Source organism: Ranitomeya variabilis, chromosome 2, assembly GCF_051348905.1.
Source record: "Ranitomeya variabilis isolate aRanVar5 chromosome 2, aRanVar5.hap1, whole genome shotgun sequence".
In the NCBI taxonomy this organism is placed as follows: Eukaryota; Metazoa; Chordata; class Amphibia; order Anura; family Dendrobatidae; genus Ranitomeya; species Ranitomeya variabilis.
In genome coordinates, this window is record NC_135233.1 from 387,073,105 (window position 1) to 387,096,181 (window position 23,077).

The 23,077-nt window shown below is 50.7% G+C and overlaps 1 protein-coding gene across 5 annotated transcripts; it reads right to left on the bottom strand.

The window, feature by feature from the left end:
• Window positions 1-228: 228 nt before the first annotated feature.
• On the bottom strand, window positions 229-23,041 carry PPP1R13L (protein phosphatase 1 regulatory subunit 13 like). 5 transcript variants are annotated; one of them, XM_077286375.1, is made up of 12 exons: window positions 22,748-23,041; window positions 11,263-11,354; window positions 9,685-9,806; window positions 9,053-9,563; window positions 8,764-8,859; window positions 8,599-8,684; window positions 7,218-8,081; window positions 6,999-7,136; window positions 1,312-1,445; window positions 1,060-1,226; window positions 780-976; window positions 229-492 (listed from the first exon to the last, which is right to left on the bottom strand). In XM_077286375.1, exons 1-12 carry the CDS (start codon window positions 23,011-23,013, stop codon window positions 454-456), a joined length of 2,712 nt encoding a protein of 903 aa, XP_077142490.1. In that variant the 5' UTR covers window positions 23,014-23,041; the 3' UTR covers window positions 229-453. The 5 variants fall into 5 exon arrangements, with proteins under 5 accessions (XP_077142490.1, XP_077142495.1, XP_077142493.1 ...); XM_077286380.1 differs by having other exon boundaries at window positions 9,671-9,806; window positions 22,748-22,834; XM_077286378.1 differs by lacking the exon at window positions 22,748-23,041 and adding an exon at window positions 21,521-21,597.
• Window positions 23,042-23,077: the final 36 nt, after the last annotated feature.

Genomic DNA, 23,077 nt, shown 5'->3' on the forward strand with positions numbered 1-23,077 from the left:
GGCTTGGTGGAACCTCCAGTGAAAGGTCAACAGTGCCCAATGTATTTGAGATCTGGCCCTAAAAATTTACAGAACCTCTTTTCAAACATACATGTACATCCTTATAAATTTTCAGCAAAATCGGAGAAGGTCGAGTGGGGACCACTGGTCCACTTGACATGGAATGACCCAATACTGCGCCCCTCTTCAGGTGATACCGAGGTGAATCAAGAGGCCGGACTTCTCAAATGCAGTGATTTGGGTCTTTTTATTTCAGTCATGTGGAAAAAAAAAATCACACATTTACAAGTGAAAACTTGACTGGAACCATAGAAACAATCACTGCTTGTCATTTTATTAGAAAAAGGACATTTTGTAAAAACTCTAAAGGAGGAATGGGGAAAAAAGTGACAAATCAGACACAACACACAGCCGCCTGTACACACACGAACACACACATCTTCTGCTGACGTCTCACAGAGGACTGCGCTGTGGGCGAAGCCTCGGGTACATCTGCAACACAAAAATGAAGATAACAGTGAATGTGACAGTCGATAGCGCCACCCGGTGGAATAGAGTTATATTACATTATAAAATGAATGATACTAAGATACCACATGGAGGCAGGGATCCTCAATCTCTAGTGAAGGGGGAGTGTAAGCCAGAATGTTTCCGTTCATTAACAGGATATTTGAATATGAAAAATTCTATTTGGAAGTTGTAGATCTTCCAGAATGTCACAGCTTTATATACACGATCACTCTGCGCTGGTTGCAATGCATCATTAGTTCGGTGCTTACCCCAAAATAGTTGCGGGGCACATAACCCTCTCGGCCACACAGCGCTGCCCACCACCAGGTACCGCCTTCTCCGTCTTTTCTGAGAACGGTGACCGTGTCACCCTCACGTACGGACAACTCATCGGCGAACTCTGCAGTGTAATCCCACAAGGCATAGACGACTCCACTCTGTGTCTCTCCCATACACTGCTCCACCTCTGCAAGGAGGAAGAGGAAAATCCATGTGGATGAAGATCCATAGGGACAGGTGAGGAGCAGAGGATCTGTGCAGGAGCCTTACCTGTCAGGTAGGTGAGACATTCTTTGAAGCCTTCCCTGTAGGGATCACATTTATCCACAGCTAAACTACCATCACTCTGAGTTGTAGCAAAGATGGCGGCTCCATGTCTCACCAGAATATAACAGATCTGAAGGTCGTTGCAGGAAGCGGCACAGTGAAGAGGAGTCCTGAGGAGAACAAATTGATCTGCATCATTTCACCTGTGCATTGTAAATGACCAATCACCTCAGGTTTGTAATCCCCCCATCTTACCATCCATGGCTGTCAGCGGCATTGACATTGGCACCGTGGTTAAGGAGCAGGTTAACAATATGGAAATTGGCCCCACAGATGGCGTTGTGAAGAGCAGTGATGCCCTCCTCATTCGGCTGGCTCGGATCTTTGACCTAAAAGAGGAGTAAATGGAAAAATCAGTAAAAAGAAAAGGAATCTGTACAAGAATTCCAACTAGAAGGGCCACGGACACCAAATATAATCAAAATGGGATGTTGCAACCCAACAAAGGCGGAAAATACATATAGACAGATCTAAAGCCAGGAGCTGCTGCTGATGGATGTCGTCAATGCATATGGTAGGGTCTACTTCTGAAGACTATAGTAAGGTCTCTGGGTAGTGACATGCCATTGGTCTAACCACACAGGGGCCCAAGAGATTAGGGGGCCCATTTCCACCACCAAAGCATTGTGCATTATGATGAGCTATGGACCTGCAAAGGGGCCCTTCTGTCTCTGTCCGCCAGTGCTCTAGTGGATATGTATGGCAAAGTCTCTTAATGTATATGAACAGCTTCCGAAAATAAAGTTGCCATAGTATATGGATTAATCTGGTTCTGGAGACTATGTTCAAATCTGCAATGTATATGGAAGAATCGGCTCTAGAAGAAGATGGTGGACTCTTGTACATAGATTAATTGGCTCTAGAAGATGACGGTGAAGTCTCCAATGTGTATGCTTAGAATTTTCTCTAGGACGTTGTAACAAGGCCTCCAATCTACAAGGAAGGTTCTGGTCCTGAAGATAATGATAAAGTCTGCAATGTCTATGGGCGGAACTGCTTTAGAAGATAATGGTGGACTCTCCAATTACCGTAATCAATGTATATGGTGGTATCAGATTGTGGGGAGGACAGCGATGTTTCCAATGTACATGGACCTCTCTGCTCAGGAAATTGAAATCTTCAATTAATTTACCTAGCTGATACAGTTAGGTCCATATATATTTGGACAGAGACATCATTTTTCTAATTTTGGTCATAGACATTACCACAATGAATTTTAAACAAAACAATTCAGATGCAGTTGAAGTTCAGACTTTCAGCTTTCATTTGAAGGTATCCACATTAAAATTGGATGAAGGGTTTAGGAGTTTCAGCTCCTTAACATGTGCCACCCTGTTTTTAAAGGGACCAGAAGTAATTGGACAGATTCAATAATTTTAAATAAAATGTTAATTTTTAGTACTTGGTTGAAAACCCTTTGTTGGCAATGGCTGCCTGATGTCTAGAACTCATGGACATCACCAGACGTTGTTTCCTCCTTTTTGATGCTCTGCCAGGCCTTCACTGCGGTGGTTTTCAGTTGCTGTTTGTTTGTGGGCCTTTCTGTCTGAAGTTTAGTCTTTAACAAGTGAAAATCATGCTCAATTGGGTTGAGATCAGGTGACTGACTTGGCCTTTCAAGAATATTCCACTTCTTTGCTTTAATAAACTCCTGGGTTGCTTTGGCTTTATGTTTTGGGTCATTGTCCATCCGTAGTATGAAACAACGACCAATCAGTTTGGCTGCATTTGGCTGGATCTGAGCACACAGTATGTCTCTGAATACTTCAGAATTAATTTGGCTGCTTCTGTCCTGTGTCACATCATCAATAAACACTAGTGACCCAGTGCCACTGGCAGCCATGCATGCCCAAGCCATCGCACTGCCTCCGCCGTGTTTTACAGATGATGTGGTATGCTTTGGATCATGAGCTGTACCACACCTTTGCCATGCTTTTCTCTTTCCATCATTCTGGTAGAGGTTGATCTTGGTTTCATCTGTCCAAAGAACGTTCTTCCAGAACTGTTCTGGCTTTTTTAGATGTTTTTTTGCATAGTCCAGTCTAGCCATTTTATTCTTGATGCTTATGAGTGACTTGCACCGTGCAGTGAACCCTCTGTATTTACTTTCATGCAGTCTTCTCTTTATGGTAGATTTGGATATTGATACGCCGACCTCCTGGAGAGTGTTGGTCACTTGGTTGGCTGTTGTGAAGAGGTTTCTCTTCACCATGGAGATTATTCTGCGATCATCCACCACTGTTGTCTTCCGTGGGCGCTCAGGTCTTTTTGCATTGATGAGTTCACCAGTGCTTTCTTTCTTTCTCAGGATGTACAAAACTGTAGATTTTGCCACTCCTAATATTGTAGCAATTTCTCGGATGGGTTTTTTCTGTTTTCGCAGCTTAAGGGTGGCTTGTTTCCCCTGCATGGAGAGCTCCTTTGACCGCATGTTTACTTCACAGCAAAACCTTCCAAATGCAAGCACCACATCTCAAATCAACTCCAGGCCTTTTATCTGCTTAATTGAGAATGACATAACAAAGGGATTGCCCACACCTGTCCATGAAATAGCCTTGGAGTCAATTGTCCAATTACTTTTGGTCCCTTTAAAAACAGGGTGGCACATGTTGAGGAGCTGAAACTCCTAAACCTTTCATCCAATTTTAATGTGGATACCCTCAAATGAAAGCTGAAAGTCTGAACTTCAACTGCATCTGAATGGTTTTGTATAAAATTCATTGTGGTAATGTCTATAACCAAAATTAGAAAAATGTTGTGTCTGTCAAAATATATATGGAGCTAACTGTATGTTGCTGGAAGTGTACGACTAAATATAGAGATGTTGAGGTTAATAAATTTGAATCAAATAAAGAGAAAAAGAACCCATGCAATGAAACATGCACACCTGCTACAATTTTATGGAAAATGTAAAGAACAATTTTTATTACAAGCAAAAAAACACATTACAACCATAAAATCAATTAAAAGCAGTATAAATACAAAACACCCCCAAACATCAATCAAATGTAATTGGCAAAAAATGTGCAAACACACGCTATATGTCTTATACTAATGGACTAAATATAAATAAATCAGTATCACATAATATGAGGTTAATAAATTTAACACTCATCAATGCCTACAGAGATCTCTATCACAAATGCTTTTATATACAGTACAGACCAAACGTTTGGACACACCTTCTCATTTAAAGATTTTTCTGTATTTTCATGACTATGAAAATTGTTCATTCACACTGAAGGCATCAAAACTATGAATTAACACGTGGAATTATATACTTAACAAAAAAGTGTGAAACAAATGAAATTCTGTCTTATATTCTAGGTTCTTCAAAATAGCCACCTTTTGCTTTGATGATTGCTTTGCACACTCTTGGCATTCTCTTGATGAGCTTCAAGAGGTACCGTATTTTCTGGTGTATAAGACGACTGGGCGTATAAGACGACCCCCAACTTTTCCATATAAAATATGGAATTTGGGATATGCGTATAAGACGACTGGGCGTATAAGACGACCCCCAACTTTTCCATATAAAATATGGAATTTGGGATATGCCCGCTGTATAAGAAGGGGGTCTTCTTATACGCCCAGTCATCTTATACGGCGTGTGGTTCCCAGGGTCTGAAGGAGAGGAGACTCTCCTTCAGGCCCTGGGATCCATATTCATGTTAAAAATAAAGAATACAAATAAAAAATATGTATATACTCACCCCTCCGAGAAGCCTGGCTGTCACTGCTGCAAGCGTCTGCCTCCATTCCTAAGAATTGCAGAGCATGAAGGACCCTCGATGACGTCGCAGTCCTGTGATTGGTCCGTGACCGCTCATGTGACCGGTCACCTGACCGTGACGTCATCAAAGGTCCTTCACGCTCTGCAATTCTTAGGAACGGAGGCAGACGCTTGCAGCGGTGACAGCCAGGCTTCTCGGAGGGGTGAGTATATACATATTTTTTATTTTTATTCTTTATTTTTTACATGAATATGGATCCCAGGGCCTGAAGGAGAGTTTCCTCTCCTTCAGACCCTGGGAACATCCAGGATCGCTCCCTGCACATGCCGTACCTGGCGTATAAGACGACCCCCGACTTTTGGGACAATTTTTAGGGGTTAAAAAGTCGTCTTATACGCCGGAAAATATGGTAGTCACCGGGAATGGTTTTCACTTCACAGGTGTGCCCTGTCAGGTTTAATAAGTGGAATTTCTTGCCTTATAAATGGGGTTGGGACCATCATTACTTTAAGAAATTAAGGTCAGTCAGTCCGAAAAATTGGGCAAACTTTGAAAGTGTCCCCAAGTGCAGTGGCAAAAACCATCAAGCGCTACAAAGAAACTGGCTCACATGAGGACCGCCCCAAGAAAGGAAGACCAAGAGTCACCTCTGCTTCTGAGGATAAGTTTATCCGAGTCACCAGCCTCAGAAATCGCAGGTTAACAGCAGCTCAGATTAGAGACCAGGTCAATGCAACAGAGTTCTAGTAGCAGACACATCAACTGATAGGGCTCAAACTCACTTGCGCGAGACTCGGATGAGTCTCGCACGGCAATACCCGGCACTGCACCTGGCACAGATAAGCGGAGTGTGCGGCTGCATGTATTCCTATGCAGCCGCACGCTCTGATCTGAGTGCCGGCAGCAGCGCCGGGTATTGCCGTGCGAGACTCATCCGAGTCTCGCACAAGTGAGTATGAGCCCTTAAGAGGAGACTTTGTGCAGCAGGCCTTCATGGTAAAATAGCTGCTAGGAAACCACTGCTAAGGACAGCCAACAAGCAGAAGAGACTTGTTTGGGCTAAAGAACACAAGGAATGGAGATTAGACCAGTGGAAATCTGTGCTTTGGTCTGATGAGTCCATATTTGAGATCTTTGGTTCCAACCACCGTGTCTTTGTGCGACGCAGAAAATGTGAACGGATGGACTCTACATGCCTGGTTCCCACCGTGAAGCATGGAGGAGGAGGTGTAATGGTGTGTGGGTGCTTTGCTGGTGACACTGTTGGGGATTTATTCAAAATTGAAGCCATACTGAACCAGCATGGCTACCACAGCATCTTGCAGCGGCATGCTATTCTATCCAGTTTGCGTTTAGTTGGACCATCATTTATTTTTCAACAGGACAATGACCCCAAACACACCTCCAGGCTGTGTAAGGGCCATATGACCAAGAAGGAGAATGATGGGGTGCTACACCAGATGACCTGGCCTCTATAGTCACCAGACCTGAACCTAATCGAGATGGTTTGGGGTGAGCTGGACCGCAGAGTGAAGGCAAAAGGGCCAACAAGTGCTAAGCATCTCTGGGAACTCCTTCAAGATTGTTGGAAGACCATTCACGGTGACTAGCTCTTGAAGCTCATCAAGAGAATGCCAAGAGTGTGCAAAGCAGTCATCAAAGCAAAAGGTGGCTACTTTGAAGAACCTAGAATATAAGACATAATTTCATACTTTTTTGTTAAATATATAATTCCACATGTGTTAATTCATAGTTTTGATGCCTTCAGTGTGAATGTACAATTTTCATAGTCATGGAAATACAGAAAAATCTTTAAAATGAGAAGGTGTGTCCAAACTTTTGGTCTCTCTCTCTCTCTCTATATATACATACATACATACATACATACATATATATTTATTATAGCTGCCAATGTATAAAGTGCAGCCCAAGCCAGAGGCATTAGACTTGCTATGAATCAACTAACCAGACTCTCTGGAGGGAACACTATGGTCATATACAGAGACCCTAGAGGCACCATCCCGTTTTCTCTGCAGTCATCTCTATGTCCCATCCCCAGAATTATGATCAAGATACAGATGTCACCTATCAAAAATAACCCAACCTCTTGTGTTTCTGCTGCCCTCACTTCTGGTTCATATGACCTACCTCCCTCAAAGCCTGCGTGACCACATCCAGCTCCCCAGTTAGTGCCCCATCAAGTAGCAGAATTAACGGATCTAGCCGGGCACGTCTGGGCCGAGCCATTCGTGGAGGATTACGACCTTTCAAAGCTGAACGTATTTCCTAAAACAAAGCAGAAGTCAAATCTTTATTATCTAGCTTTGCAACCAACATGGTCTTTGTTGTAATTAGACCTTCTCTTACCAGGGTTTGTCCTCCGCTGACTACAACTGGAACACTGAATTCCACCTCTGGAGCTGTGGCGCCTACACGGGACTCTGAGGACTCCAGAATGATGCAGACAGGGTCCTCAGGAATAACTGTAGGCTTGTAGGTGGTGGCTTCAGGCTTTTCTTCATTCCTAGGCTCCTCAGGAATAGTCTTCATTCTGGAAATAATCTCTGCCTCTGTAACTTGTTCTTCAAAGGAGGGAACAGCTCTGTTTCCAGATCCTTGAAGTTTTTCATCAGTTTTTGTCTGTTCTGGAACAGAAGAGGATTTAGGAGTTGCCTTTCCAAAGAGTCGTCCCATGATTTGCCGGTACTGCCGTCGGTCTGAAGGAAGAGGGGGAGCCTGTGCAGTGTGCTCCTGAGACCCTCGTCTTCTTAGTGGTCGCGGAATATCTTCCAGGACCCGCTGTACCTCTGCTAGTGATGGGGGCAGTTGCGGCTGAAGGCGAGTGGGGCTTAAAGGCCGGGGGACCTCTTCATTTGCAGGTGGGGTCACAACTGTTGCCACAGGAATGGGAAGGTCTGGTACCACAGGAATGGACACTGGTGCTACAGGTGGCATATTCATTGGAGTAGATGAATACATCTGAGGTGGAGCCTGGTGCTCCCAGAATGCATTCTGTAAACGGAAGATCATTGAGAGGGGCAGAGGTCTGTGCGGCTGACCCCGACCTCCTGGTGGAGGGACAGGAATGCGGGAAATGGGCTGCTGAGAGGGAAGAGATCTGGGCAAGGTTCCTGCTCCAGACTTCCAAACAGGATCAGGCCCTTGAGAAATGCGGTCTGTAGAGGAGAACTTGTAGCCCCGAGGGAGTGTAGAGGAGACGGACACATCGCCCTGAGGGGAGAGAAAATGTAATCAGTTGTTACACCAAATGACTCATCACCTACATGGGACCCCGATTTGAGCACCTCAGTTAGGCACGTCCCACCCATGCATCATCACTCTTGTATGACCCTTATCCTGCATCACTGTGAATGAAACATGAAGATATTGAAAGAAGATTCCCCCACTCCCTGACTTTGCACAAAGCTATTTTTGTATAACCTGAACATATTGGCCTCTGTCTGTAGAACATTCTGTGTCACGCAGGCCTGGGGGCGCAGAACACAATGACTCACAACTGTCTACTGGTTACCAGAATAGTGACAACCCGGCCTGAGGCTGATCTGCCAACCAGATCCCATCACATGTGAGGACGGCTTGGGCCGAGGGATCATCTTACACCAGAGATTCACGTGTGAATTACCTGTTACTCAACGTGAATAATTGCACACCCAATGCAGAATGTATGCAAAACGTCCTGCACCCACCCTACCGGGTCATTGTTGTCCTGCTCTGTTTTTTCACCCACCTTGCTCTTTACCGGGGTCGGGTCTAGGCTGGTTTCCCTCCAGGCCTTCACTACAGGAACTCCACCTAAAGACACTCGATCAGGCCCTGTAGAGATCAAATAAAAATGTGAAAGGGAAAATACGTCCTACTGGAGTCGGAGCCACGTTCATGAAGTCTCACTCACTATCTTGCATGGTCTTCTTGTCGTACACTGTGTCGAGGTCTGACTCATTCCAGCTACGTTGGTGAGGAGGGCGCCGGCGCAGAGAGCTGACGTCATCTGCAGAGGAAACCGTGCAAACTTAGACACCCAACACAAAGATGTCCTAAACCTACTGATCACCACGATAGTTAAAACACTGGCAGGAGCTCTGTCTGAGAGCAGGACATCCTGTAAGTGACTACTATTCTCTTCTGACTGTAGTTATGGAGGAAAAGGCGAATCATGTTGTCACCATAAATATTACCGTCACCTGAGAAGCGAGGCTGGGAGAATCCTAAAGGGATCTCGTAGGCTGGAGGGGGTCTCTGTGGTGGAGCCCATTCAGTGTACATGCCCATGGGTGGTCCATCAGGAATAGGCGACACTGACTTAGGCACATAGCCATAATCATAAGAGCCAGAAGACAAACGAGAGGTGGTGGACGATGTTGGGCGATCATAGTACTGGAGACGAGGAGATGAAGGTCGACCCCAGGATGGTCGGGATGGGACAGTCATAAAGGGGTCGCCACTATCAGAAGGCAAAGACCTGCGTGTAAGGTTTGGGGAGGAGCTGAAGGACATGGAGGGCACAGTGGATGTGGAGTTCATGGTCAAAGATGGAGGCATCGGGGCTGTCAGGGAAGACTCTTGTCTGGGTCTGTTCGAATGCAGAGGTGATGTCAGACTGACTGACGTTGGGCTCTGTGATGACACGGACCGGCGGGTGAGGGACGGAGACAAGGTTGGATTTGCATTCTGATAACTGGAAACTTCTGTGCCCTACAGGGAGACAAGACAAGGGTTAGACTTGAATCAACTGGAAATGTGACAGCACTCATCAGACGGACCAGATCCGAGGGACTGCAGCCTAAAAGTCACAGACTGACCCTATTAGTCGTACCTCCACCTTGCTGGGGATAGTGGACGACTTCCCCTTCTCCAGTTCCCATCTCAGTTCATCCAGTTTAGCTGTGGCTGAATCCAGTTCCATCTGTTTCATATTCAGCTCATGAGCCGCCAAAGCTGCAGAGAAAAAAAGAACAAAATCATCATCAATGGCGAAGGGGAAATCATCTACCAAGGTCCCTCCTCAATAACCACAGCTCCATCAACCCAAACAAGCCAGAAACCTGAGCCAGCCAAGATATTTCATCCTCCGGGCTATGGGCAGAGTCCCGGCACTGAGCGGCCAAAGCCTCATCTGGTAGTAATTGTGGAAAGAGGAGCCTCTGCCGCCCGGGGAAAGCACTGAACCTCCTACCCACAAATAACTTCACTGGCTCCCACTCAAGGTCCTGTACATTGTCTCCCAGGGCTGAGGGTCCTGTGCATCTGTCTGTGCCCACATGACAACACTTCCTGTCCTCATATCAGATGGTAGAGGAGGTAAACCTCTCCCCTCCCCCACAGCACAACCTGCTACCAGCTATCTCATCGACTATCAAATCAAAGGAGATAATTAAGAATTTAAATTTGGGGAGACTCCTCTGCCAACTCTGCCCACATGTACGTGGGGTGGACGGGAGGGATCTGCTCGGTATCTGTGTTGCCCAATGTTCCAGTCCCATCCCTGTACAAATACTCCACCCTGCAATCATCTGTATTTATTATATCGCTGCCGATGACAAACACTATATACAGCATATAAGGAGCCCAGACCCCGGGTCAGGGGCTTGTAGATCACCACACAACATATACCAGGCCTTATACAGCTCCATATACACTATGTGCGTCTCTATATAGCAACCACCTGGTTCATAAACGGCACCTCATATACAACATGTATAAGACCATATATATACCATGTATATATATATTTTTTAGAGCATCCTATCCATAAGCCTACAAAGGCCTTATATACTAGGGCTCCATAAAGCCCAAATCATGTACACAACTGTATACATTGCTCTGTAAGCCTGCGCTGGGTCCTACAGAGCAGCCCTCTATTAACAGCCCACGCCGGGTCCCACAGGGCAGCACTCCTACAGAGCGCCTTCTATAGACAGCCTGTGCCGGGTCCTACAGAGCGCCCTCTATAGACAGCCCACACTGGGTCCTACAGGGCAGCCTTCTATAGACAGCCCGCGCCGGGTCCTACAGGGCAGCACTCCTACAGAGCGCCCTCTATAGACAGCCTGTGCTGGGTCCTACAAAGCGCCCCCTATAGACAGCCCACACTGGGTCCTACAGGGCAGCCCTCTATAGACAGCCCGCACCGGGTCCTACAGTGCAGCCCTCTATAGACAGCCTGCTCAGGATCCTACAGGGCAGCCCTCTATAGACAGCATGCACCGGGTCCTACAGAGCAGCCCTCTATAGACAACCAGCGCCGGGTCCTACAGGGCAGGCCTCTATAGACAGCCCACGCCGGGTCCTACAGAGCAGCCCTCTATAGACAGCCTGTGCCGGGTTCTACAGGGCAGCCCTCTATATACTCTGCACATCTCGGCTCTGTATTTACTTGGAGGTCATCACTTACACTGGAAGTCCAGGTCCAGGAGGGAGTGAGCAGATTTGACGTTGTCGCTCGCCATCTTAGAGACCCTGTCCCTCCAGCCAAGCAGCTTTGTCCTAGGAAGAAGAACTTCCATTAGAGAAGAGGGAAAGTGGAGATGCAAGCAGAGGCGGGTGCATGGGCCAAAGCCGAGGAGATAGTGTCTGAGCCAGGAGGAGGGAGGTGTAAGGAAACATATCAGGTGCCAGTGACTCAGGCTCGGGGCGGGGAGACCGACGCCAGGAATGTGACAGATTCATGTGAACCTGGCCGGGACAGTATGGAGGTGGATTCTTACACCAGGGGCAAAAGGGAGTGGTGGTAAACACACAAACAGCACACAAAAACCTAATTCTGAAAGACTGCAGATTAAAGAAGAGAATGGTGACATGATACACTGACCCCAGGAGCTCACAATCAAATCTCCACATCTCACCCAGACAATGCATCACTCCTTTCATTACTGACCCCAAGAGCTCACAGCCCATGCAATGAATAACTCCCATCATCCCAGAACCCAGGAGCTCACAGCCCACGCAATGAATAACTCCCATCATCCCGGAACCCAGGAGCTCACAGCCCACGCAATGAATAACTCCCATCATCCCATAACCCAGAAGCTCACAGCCCATGTAACGAATAGCTCCCATCATCCCGGACCCCAAGAGCTCACAGCCCATGTAACGATTAACTCCCATCATCCCATAGCCCAGGAGGTCACAGCCCACGCAATGAATAACTCCCATCATCCCGGACCCCAAGAGCTCACAGTCCATGTAACGAATAACTCCCATCATCCCATAACCCATGAGCTCACAGCCCACGCAATGAATAACTCCCATCATCCCGGAACCCAGAAGCTCACAGCCCACACAATGAATAACTCCCATCATCCCATAACCCAGAAGCTCACAGCCCATGTAACGAATAACTCCCATCATCCCGGAACCCAGGAGCTCACAGCCCATGTAAAGAATAACTCCCATCATCCCATAACCCAGGAGCCCACAGCCCACGTAACGTATAACTCCCATCATCCCGGAACCCAGAAGCTCACAGCCCATGTAACAAATAACTCCCATCATCCCGGACCCCAAGAGCTTACAATCTAATCTTCACATTTTACAATGTGACGTTCCCTTGAACCCGGATTAGATGAGTGGCCAACTTCACTGATATCAGGGAGCTCGGCCGGCTTTTATCTAGTGGGTTTGGGGAACTTCAGACAGCGAGTTGTGGGTCCTCGTCCATGGTGGACCAGTGACCATACCCTGTGGTGCACCTATAACAGCACACATTTTGTAATAAGGCAGATATTTGGGTCAGGGTTACAGTGGGCGTCTCATCTGATGTAAGAAGCTGGTATCATCTTCCTCGTCGGTGCATTTCCTCGTTGGCAGCACATGAAGGTGGAGGCCGCTTCCTCCTTGGCACCATTGCCACTTGCCATACAAACGCCTAATACATGACCACCAGCGACAGGATGACCGCACCCAACAATGTCTGAGGAGAAGAGGCAACATTGCCAAAGATGGAAAACCACCAGTGGAGGTGACGCTATAATGGCCGCCTCCTGTAATAATACACGATATGTAATCAGGAAGATATTTGGGTCAGGGTTACACAGATGACGTCTCGTCCCTGGTAATCAGCTGGTATCTTCCTTGTCTGTGCTCTTCCTGATGGCAAACAAATAAGGGGTCTTCAGCATCAGCACAGGGGGCATTGTACAAAGTCCCAACACAAGATCTTCAGTGATGGCAACCCCCCAGGGACGAACTGCAGATTCTTGCAAAAGCAATATGGACTGGTCTGGCAATCTGCCGCTAGGGTCCGCGGTACTTATAATGGTTTCCACGTCCTCAGGACCATTAAAAATATCAGCTTCCTTACTCACTTTAACGGTGTCAGTGTAAGGGGACAATTTAAGGGGGAGGCACTATTCCCAGATAAAGGCAGATGGAGGGGGCAATATCTCCGTATGGAGGCAGATGGGGGGCAATATCTCTGTATGGAGGCAGATGGGGGGCAATATCTCTGTATGGAGGCAGATGGGGGCAATATCTCCGTATGGAGGCAGATGGGGGGGCAATATCACCGTATGGAGGCAGATGGGGGGGCAATATCACCGTATGGAGGCAGATGGGGGGGCAATATCTCCGTATGGAGGCAGATGGGGGGGGCAATATCTCCATATGGAGGCAGATGGGGGGCAATATCTCCGTATGGAGGCAGATGGGGGGGGCCAATATCTCCGTATGGAGGCAGATGGGGGGCAATATCTCCGTATGGAAGCAGATGGGGGGGCAATATCTCCGTATGGAGGCAGATGGGGGCAATATCTCCGTATGGAGGCAGATGGGGGGGCAATATCTCCGCATGGAGGCAGATGGGGGGGCAATATCTCCGTATGGAGGCAGATGGGGGGGCAATATCTCCGTATGGAGGCAGATGGGGGGGCAATATCTCTGTATGGAGGTAGATGGGGAGGCAATATCGTAGGGATGCAGCCAGGTTGGGAAGGCAGGGGAACATAGCCGTATGGAGGCAGCATCACTGTATGAGGGCACCCAGGGTCGGGCAGCATTGCCACATGGAGAAATGGGGGGGGGGGCACTATTACTCTATGGAGGCCTGATCATTGTGTCTGTACATTCTTCTGAGAAAAGTCTTGAATGATTAAAGTCCTGATGGTCGTCTGGGCCACATGGAGAAGAAAATGGTAAATGAATGACTATGATCAGGGAGACCATGAACTGTGAGTCACCACGATATCTACCACGGTGCTCACTGTACGGGGGTCATATTGTGGTGTTCAGTCACTCTGCGGAGATCACGGTGTGGGGGTATTTGCCTCTGTATAGCAGTGTTATTTTATTAGATTTTATCAGTAGCCGTATGGCGGTTATATCTGTACAGTGATGTTATTTGGTGACTGGTCATTTGTATCCTGTAAATGTTGTATACAGGCCGATCAGCCGTAAGTCAGAGGGGCACGAACACTTCCCAAATACCCTACAGTAAATCGGCCTTTGTGCGGTCACACGTCACTGCTGATCTCCAGCTCCAGTCCGGCATCGTTCAACCCTAAAATCTCACTAAAGCCCCCAGACCCCATAAGGGACGAGGGGTAACTGGGATCTAATTACCTGTACTACCCTATGGACATGATACCCCAGAGGCAGCGGTCAGGTCTATGACCAATCAGTAGAGTCCGAGGACGTATCTGCGCGACCAATACCAGATAGTCGCACCACATACTACTGCCACCTACCACACAAAATATAGAAAACCACATAAGTCCCTGTCCACACACGACCGGCCCGCCGCACTGCATGTATGGCCGCTGAGGCAGGTGTACCCTCAGGAGATGCACGCCGCACAGTGGCCACAGCCTTCGTCCACCCTAGGTACCCACCGGAATAGAACGGTTTTGCAGCGGCTCTCTGTATAGGACGCAGCCCTGACTGTACCGTTATACAAATGGTGCGCGGACGGAGGCCCAGAGAACTGCGTGCCTTCATCTTCTGACAAAAGGCCTGAAAGATCTATAAAGCTGGGAAAAACTTCTAACAGAACTTAGGTCAAGGCCTAATAACTGTGAAAAGTCCTCCACACACCACCAAAGCTGCTCACCTACTGATGATAGAACCACCTGTCCTCCACGCACCACCAAAGCTGCTCACTAGGTACGGATGATAGAACCATCTGTCCTCCACACACCACCAAAGCTGCTCACCTACTGATGATAGAACCACATGTCCTCCACACACCACCAAAGCTGCTCACCAGGTACTGATGATAGAACCACCTGTCAGCCACACACCACCAAAGATGCTCACCTACTGATGATAGAACCAGCTGTCCTCCACACACCACCAAAGCTGCTTACCAGGTACTGATGATAGAGGACAGGTGGTTCTATCATCAGTAGGTGAACAGCTTTGGTGGTGTGTAGAGGACAGGTGGTTCTACACACCACCAAAGCTGTTCACCTACTGATGATAGAACCACCTGTCCTCCACATCCCCAACCCTTCCATGGTGCCCCCCGCACACACGGCGCAGGGCTCTCCGTACACCCACCATATGCGGCTGCGCAGGTTCTTCCCTCTGGATAATGACGCCAAACTCCCAAACCGTGTAAGTTTCGGTCGCTGCTGTGTCTGCACCATGATGTACTGGTCTGGATGTGAAGGTGCCAAACTGGTGCGAAATATAAACTGAGAGAGGGAGGAGCCAAACAGGAGGTTGCGACATCCACACATGTAGGAACAGAGACCGCACAGAGAGGGATTGATGTAGCAGAGGCGAGAGTGTAATTGTCACAATAGGCCATAGTCTGCCTGTTATCTGTGGTGTTACATGGGACTGCAGGTGACATCTACAACATTATCTTTACTCAGGGACTTATCACTGTTTTATCTGTGGTGTTACATAGGACTGCAGGTGACATCTACTACATTATCTGTACTGAGAGTTATCACTGTGTTATCTGTGTTACATAGGACTGCATGTGACTACTCCATTATATGTACCCAAAGAGTTATCACTGTGTTATCTGTGGGGTTACATGGGACTGCAGCGTGTGGAGAGCATACACCATCGCGCGGGCTCCTGACATCACTGGGGCGAGGCCACAATCTGGTTTTATACACAGAAACTGTTGCATAACAGCCAGAGCAGGCCGGATCCCAGAATTATATAATAACATCGAGAGCAGAGACTCAGATTATAGGAATCCACCCTCCTCAAAATCCCATAGATGTCCTGAACCATGTCTGGCTTGCAAAAGTATTCACTCCCTTTGCCTTTTACTTATTTTGTTACATTTCAACCTGTGTGTAAATATTTTTGTAATCCGATTTATATGTGATGCATCAGTTGGTAAATGGAGTGAAAAAAATATAGGCATAAGAATATATGGGATCAAATAACTAAAAATTAGCATGTGCATATGTATACACCCCTTTTAAAATAAAGCTGCTAAAAATTTCTGGTGCAAGCAATTCCCTTCATAAGTCCCATGCTTAGTGCAGGACGTCCCCCTGTGTGCAATCTAAGTGTCACACGTCTGTCAGTATATACACTTTACTTTTTCTGAAAGGCCACAGAGGCTGCAACACCGTTAACAAGAGTCACCACTAACCAAACACCACCACGAAGACCAAGGAGGTCTCCAGACAACACCACGAAGACCAAGGAGGTCTCCAGACAACACCACGAAGACCAAGGAGGTCTCCAGACAACACCACGAAGACCAAGGAGGTCTCCAGACAACACCACGAAGACCAAGGAGGTCTCCAGACAACATGAAGACCAAGGAGATCTCCAGACAACACCACGAAGACCAAGGAGGTCTCCAGACAACACCACGAAGACCAAGGAGGTCTCCAGACAACACCACGAAGACCAAGGAGGTCTCCAGACAACACCACGAAGACCAAGGAGGTCTCCAGACAACATGAAGACCAAGGAGATCTCCAAACAAGTCAGGGACAAAGTTGTTGAAAAGAACAAGTCAGGTTTGGGTTATAAACAAATCTCCCAATCTCTGATGATCCCTGAAGAACCATCAAATCCATTATCATCAACTAGAAAGAACATGGTACCACAACAAACCTGCCAAGAGAGGGCAGCCACCAAAACTCTCAGCCGGGCATTAATCAGAGAGGCAGCACAGAGACCAAAGGTAACCCTGAAGGAGTTGCAGAGTTCCCAAGCAGAGACTGGAGTATCTGTCCATACGACCACAATAAGCCACACATTCCATAGAGCTGGCCTTTATGGAAGAGTGGGCAGAAAGAAGCCTTTACTTACACACAAACATTTGTAAGGCTTGTTTTGAGTTTGCCAAAAGACATGTGAGAGACTCCCCAAATGTATGAAGGAAGGTGCGGTGGTCAGATGAGACCAGAATTTAACTTTTTGGCCACTAAGGTAAACACTATGTCTGGCACCAAATCAACAAAGCTTATCAGCCCAAGGACATCATCCCCACAGTGAAACATAGTGGTGGCAGCATTATGCTGTGGGGATGTTTTTTTGCAGCAGCAGCAACAGGGAAAATAGTCCGAATTGAGGGGAAGATGGATGTTGCGATATACAGGGATGTTCTTGAGCAAAACCTATTCCAGTCTGTCAGTGATTTCAGACTAGGACAGAGGTTCACCTTCCAACAAGACAATGACCCAAAGCATACTGCTAAAAAAAACACTCGAGTGGTGTATGGGGAAACTTGTAAATGATCTGGAGTACCCGAGTCACAGCCCAGACCTTAATCCAATGGAGGCGTGAAGATCACTGTTCACCAGAGGAAACCATGTTACCTGAAGGAACTGGAGCAGTTTTGCCTTGAGGAATGGACAAAAATCCCAAAGGCAACATGTGGAAAGCTCATAGTGACTTATCCAAAGTGACTAACAGCTGTAATTGCTGCAAAAGGAGGCTCTACATAGTACTGACTTTAGAGGGGTGAATACTTATGCACACTGAAGTTTTCAGTTATTTTGCCCAATCTGTTGTTTGCTTCACAATAAAAAAAAATGTTCGCAGTTGTCGGCACGTTCTGTACATGAACTGATGAAACAGTAAATAAAACAGTGAAATTCCAGGTTGTGAGGTAGCAAAACAAGGAGAATGCCAAAGACAAGGGGTTGAATACTTTCGCAAGCCACTGTAGTATAAATCTCTCCCCTACCAAAGAAAATAGACAGAGCCCCTGAAAACACACAATATATAATGTACAGGACGCTCCCCGCAGTGATCCCATTACTCACTCCGAGGGCTTCAAGGGGCCTCAGAGAGACCGAGATGTGGGGGCATCACTGTCTGTAAAGTAACCTCCAGCACTTTCTCTAATGTTTTCCTAAATGGTTCAATTAAAGGGGTTGTCTCTTCTGAACAGCAGTGCAGCACCTTCCCCGCCAGCGTCACCCCAGTGGCCGGAACTGGAAGCAGAAGCATGTGAGGAACAGCCGCAGCGCAGCAGAGCAGGAGCCAACAACACGATCCACAATCCAGCCAGAGCAGCGCTTACAAGTGCAAGAGAACACAGCTCCGGTCACAATGAAGGCAGAGCGGCTACCTCCGCAGCAATCAGGACGGGGGCTGCAGAGGCGGGAAACATTTGGGTCAGACCCCCAGACATTGGGAACTTACTCACTAGGAGATAAAGGGCTAATCCAAAAATAGTCTTCACCCCAATTACTGCAGAGGGTTAACCCCCAAACGCCACCACCCCCCCCCCCCCACACACACACACAGAGCATTCCTCCCACCCACCCCACACACAACAACCATCCACAGAGGTTTCCAAACATCCTCCATAGAGCGTTCCAACCCCCCACAAGACGCCCCCCTCCCACAGAGCGTTCCGCCCTCCCACAAGACACCCCCCTCCCACAGAGCGTTCCACCCTCCCACAAGACACCCCCCTCCCACAGAGCGTTCCACCCTCCCACAAGACACCCCCCTCCCACAGAGCGTTCCACCCTCCCACAAGACACCCCCCTCCCACAGAGCGTTCCACCCTCCCACAAGAAACCCCCCTCCCACAAGACACCTCCCTCCCACAGAGCGTTCCACCCTCCCACAAGACACCCCCCTCCCACAGAGCGTTCCACCCTCCCACAAGACACCCCCCTCCCAGAGCGTTCCACCCTCCCACAAGACACCCCCCTCCCACAGAGCGTTCCACCCTCCCACAAGAAACCCCCCTCCCACAAGACACCTCCCTCCCACAGAGCATTCCACCCTCCCACAAGACACCCCCTCCCACAGAGCGTCCCACCCTCCCACAAGACACCCCCTCCCACAAAGCATCCCACCCTCCCACAAGACACCCCCTCCCACAGAGCGTTCCCCCCCTCCCACAGAGCGTCCCACCCTCCCACAAGACACCCCCTCCCACAGAGCGTCCCACCCTCCCACAAGACACCCCCTCCCACAGAGCGTCCCACCCTCCCACAAGAAGAATCGTAGGAGCAGCCGCAGCAGAGCAGGAGCCAACAACACGATCCACAATCCAGCCAGAGCAGCGCTTACAAGCGCAAGAGAACACAGTTCCGCACACAATGAAGGCAGAAGGGCCACCTTCGCAGCAATCAGGATGGGGGCTGCAGAGGCGGAAAACATTTGGAATCTGTGGGTCAGACCCCCAGACATTGGGAACTTACACACCATCCTATGAATAGGAGATGAAGGGCTAATCCCAAAATAATCTTCACCCCAATTACTGCAGAGCGTCAACCCCCAAACAACGCCGCCCCCCCCATCCCACAGACAACAACCGTCCCCTGCAGAGCATTCCTCCCACCCACAACAACCCTCCGCAGAGGTTTCCAGACATCCCCTGTAGAGCTTTCCTCTCCCCCACACAACATCCTCCGTAGAGCGTTCCAACCCCCCATAAGACGCCCCCCTCCCAGAGTGTTCCCCCCTCCCACAGAGCGTTCCACCCTCCCACAAGACACCCCCCTCCCTCAAGACACCCCCCACCCACAAGACACCCCCTCCCACAGAGCGTCCCACCCTCCCACAAGACACCCCCCTCCCTCAAGACACCCCCCACCCACAAGACACCCCCTCCCACAGAGCGTCCCACCCTCCCACAAGACACCCCCTCCCACAAAACACCCCCTCCCACAGAGCGTCCCACCCTCCCACAAGACACCCCCCTCCCACAAGACGCCCCCTCTCACAGAGCGTTCCCCCCTCCCACAAGACACACCCCTCCCACAGAGCATTCCCCCCTCCCACAAGACACCCCCCTCCCAGAGTGTTCCCCCCTCCCACAAGACACCACCCTCCCAGAGCATCCCACCCTCCCACAAGACACCCCCCTCCCAGAGCGTCCCACCCTCCCACAAGACACCCCCCTCCCACAGAGCGTCCCACCCTCCCAAAAGACACCCCCCTCCCACAAGACACCCCCCTCCCACAGAGTCCCCACCCTCCCACAAGACACCCCCCTCCCACAGAGCGTCCCACCCTCCCACAAGACACCCCCCAGAGCGTCCCACCCTCCCACAAGACACCCCCCCAGAGCATCCCACCCTCCCACAAGACACCCCCCTCCCACAGAGCGTCTCCCCCTCCCACAAGACATCCCCCCCACAGAGCGTCCCACCCTCCCACAAGATACCCCCCTCCCACAGAGCGTCCCACCCTCCCACAAGACACCCCCCCCCCACAGAACGTCCCACCCTCCCACAGGACACCCCCCCCCACAGAACGTCCCACCCTCCCACAGAGCGTCTCCCCCTCCCAAGACACCCCCCTCAAACAGAACGTTTCCCCCTCCCACAAGACACCCCCTCCCACAAGATACCCCCCTCCCACACAGCGTCCCACCCTCCCACACAGCGTCCCACCCTCCCACAAGACACCCCCCTCCCACAGAGCGTTCCCCCCTCCCACAGAGCGTCCCACCCTCCCACAAGACACCCCCCCACAGAGAGTCTCCCCCTCCCACAAGACACCCCCCTCCCACAGAGCGTCCCACCCTCCCACAAGACACCCCCCTCCCACAGAGCATCCCACCCTCCCACAAGACACCCCCCTCCCACAGAGCGTTCCCCAGCAAAGCTGTCTCCCCCAAGACATCCCCCTGCAGAGCTGTCTCCCCCACCAGACACCCCCCTGCAGAACTGTCTCCCCCACCAGACACCCCCTGCAGAGCTGTCTCCCCCATGCAGAGTATTGCCGTTCTCAGGGGGTCTCTCTCACCTGCTCTCCGGCCGTCGCCCCCTCTTTACATGTTCGGGGAGTTTTCTCCTCTCTCGTTAGTTGGCGAAGTCTCGGCGCAGGCCCCGCCCCCACATTCCATACACACCCCCACAGAGCGTCTCCCCCTCCCACAAGACAACCCCCTCCCACAGAGCGTCCCACAGGACACCCCCCTCCCACAGAGCGTCCCACCCTCCCACACAGTGTCCCACCATCCCACAGAGCGTCCCACCCTCCCACAAGACACCCCCCTCCCACAGAGTGTCTCCCCCTCCCACAGGGCGTCTCCCCCTCCCACAAGACACCCCCCACAGAGCGTCTCCCCCTCCCACAAGACACCCCCCTCCCACAGTGTCCCACCCTCCCACAAGACACCCCCCTCCCACAGGGCGTTCCCCTGCAAAGCTGTCTCCCCCAAGACATCCTCCTGCAGAGCTGTCTCCCCCACCAGACACCCCCCTGCAGAGCTGTCTCCCCCCTGCAGAGTATTGCCGCTCTCAGGGGGTCTCTCTCACCTGCTCTCCGGCCGTCGCCCCCTCTTTGCACGTTCGGGGAGACTTTTCTCCTCTCTCGTTAGTTGGCGAAGTCTCGGCGCAGGCCCCGCCCCCACATTCCAGCACCCCCCCACAGAGCATCTCCCCCTCCCACAAGACACCCCCCTCCCACAGAGGGTCACACCCTCCCACACAGCGTCCCACCCTCCCACAAGACACCCCCCTCCCATAGAGCGTCCCACCCTCCCACAGAGCGTCTCCCCCTTCCACAAGACACCCCCCCTCCCACAGAGCATCCCACCCTCCCACAAGACACCCCCCTCCCACAAGACACCCCCCTCCCACAGAGCGTTTTCCTGCAAAGCTGTCTCCCCCCAAGACATCCCCCTGCAGAGCTGTCTACCCAAGACATCCCCCTGCAGAGCTGTCTCCCCCACCAGACACCCCCCTGCAGAGCTGTCTCCCCCCTGCAGAGTATTGCCGCTCTCAGGGGGTCTCTCTCACCTGCTCTCCGGCCGTCGCCCCCTCTTTGCACGTTCGGGGAGACTTTTCTCCTCTCTCGTTAGTTGGCGAAGTCTCAGCGCAGGCCCCGCCCCCACATTCCAGCACACACCCCCACAGAGCATCTCCCCCTCCCACAAGACACCCCCCTCCCACAGAGCGTCCCACCCTCCCACACAGCGTCCCGCCCTCCCACAAGACACCCCCCTCCCACAGAGCGTTCCCCCCTCCCACAAGACACCCCCCTCCCACAAGACACCCCCCTCCCACAGAGCGTCCCACCCTCCCACAAGACACCCCCCTCCCACAGAGCGTCCCACCCTCCCACAAGACACCCCCCTCCCACAGATCGTCCCACCCTCCCACAAGACACCCCCCTCCCACAGAGCGTCCCACCCTCCCACAAGACACCCCCCTCCCACAGATCGTCCCACCCTCCCACAAGACACCCCCCTCCCACAGAGCGTCCCACCCTCCCACAAGACACCCCCCTCCCACAGAGCGTCCCACCCTCCCACAAGACACCCCCCTCCCACAGATCGTCCCACCCTCCCACAAGACACCCCACTCCCACAGAGCTTCCCACCCTCCCACAAGACACCCCCCTCCCACAGATCGTCCCACCCTCCCACAAGACACCCCCCTCCCACAGAGCATTCCCCTGCAAAGCTGTCTCCCCCCAGACACCCCCCTGCAGAGCTGTCTCCCCCCTGCAGAGTACTGCCGCTCTCAGGGGGTCTCTCTCACCTACTCTCCGGCCGTCGCCCCCTCTTTACACTTTCGGGGAGACTTTTCTCCTCTCTTGTTAGTTGGCGAAGTCTCGGCGCAGGCCCCGCCCCCACATTCCAGGACACGCAGGTATCTCCGCAGCCACAGGTGGGGCCGGCGCAGGGAATGCCGGGACTTGTAGTCCTGATCCTGCTCCATCGCCTCAATACTGAACTGGCGAGCAACCAGCGGACTACAAATCCCAACGCGCCCCGCGTCCTGCAGAACTCCGCACCTCCCAGCATTCCACAGGGATCGGGCTGATTTGGCGGCGTCACGTGGTGATGCCCAGTAGTCACCGGAAATATC

Bases quoted from the DNA above. Each gene is read 5' to 3' on its own strand.
- PPP1R13L (XM_077286375.1), bottom strand. From the start codon at position 23,013: ATGCTGGGAGGTGCGGAGTTCTGCAGGACGCGGGGCGCGTTGGGATTT. The intron at 11,355-22,747 runs GTGAGAGAGACC...TCTTCTTCCTAG, and splicing joins GGGCGACGGCCGGAGAGTAG to GACAAAGCTGCTTGGCTGGA. The intron at 8,082-8,598 runs GTGGGTGAAAAA...CTCTCCCCTCAG, and splicing joins CGACCCCGGTAAAGAGCAAG to GGCGATGTGTCCGTCTCCTC.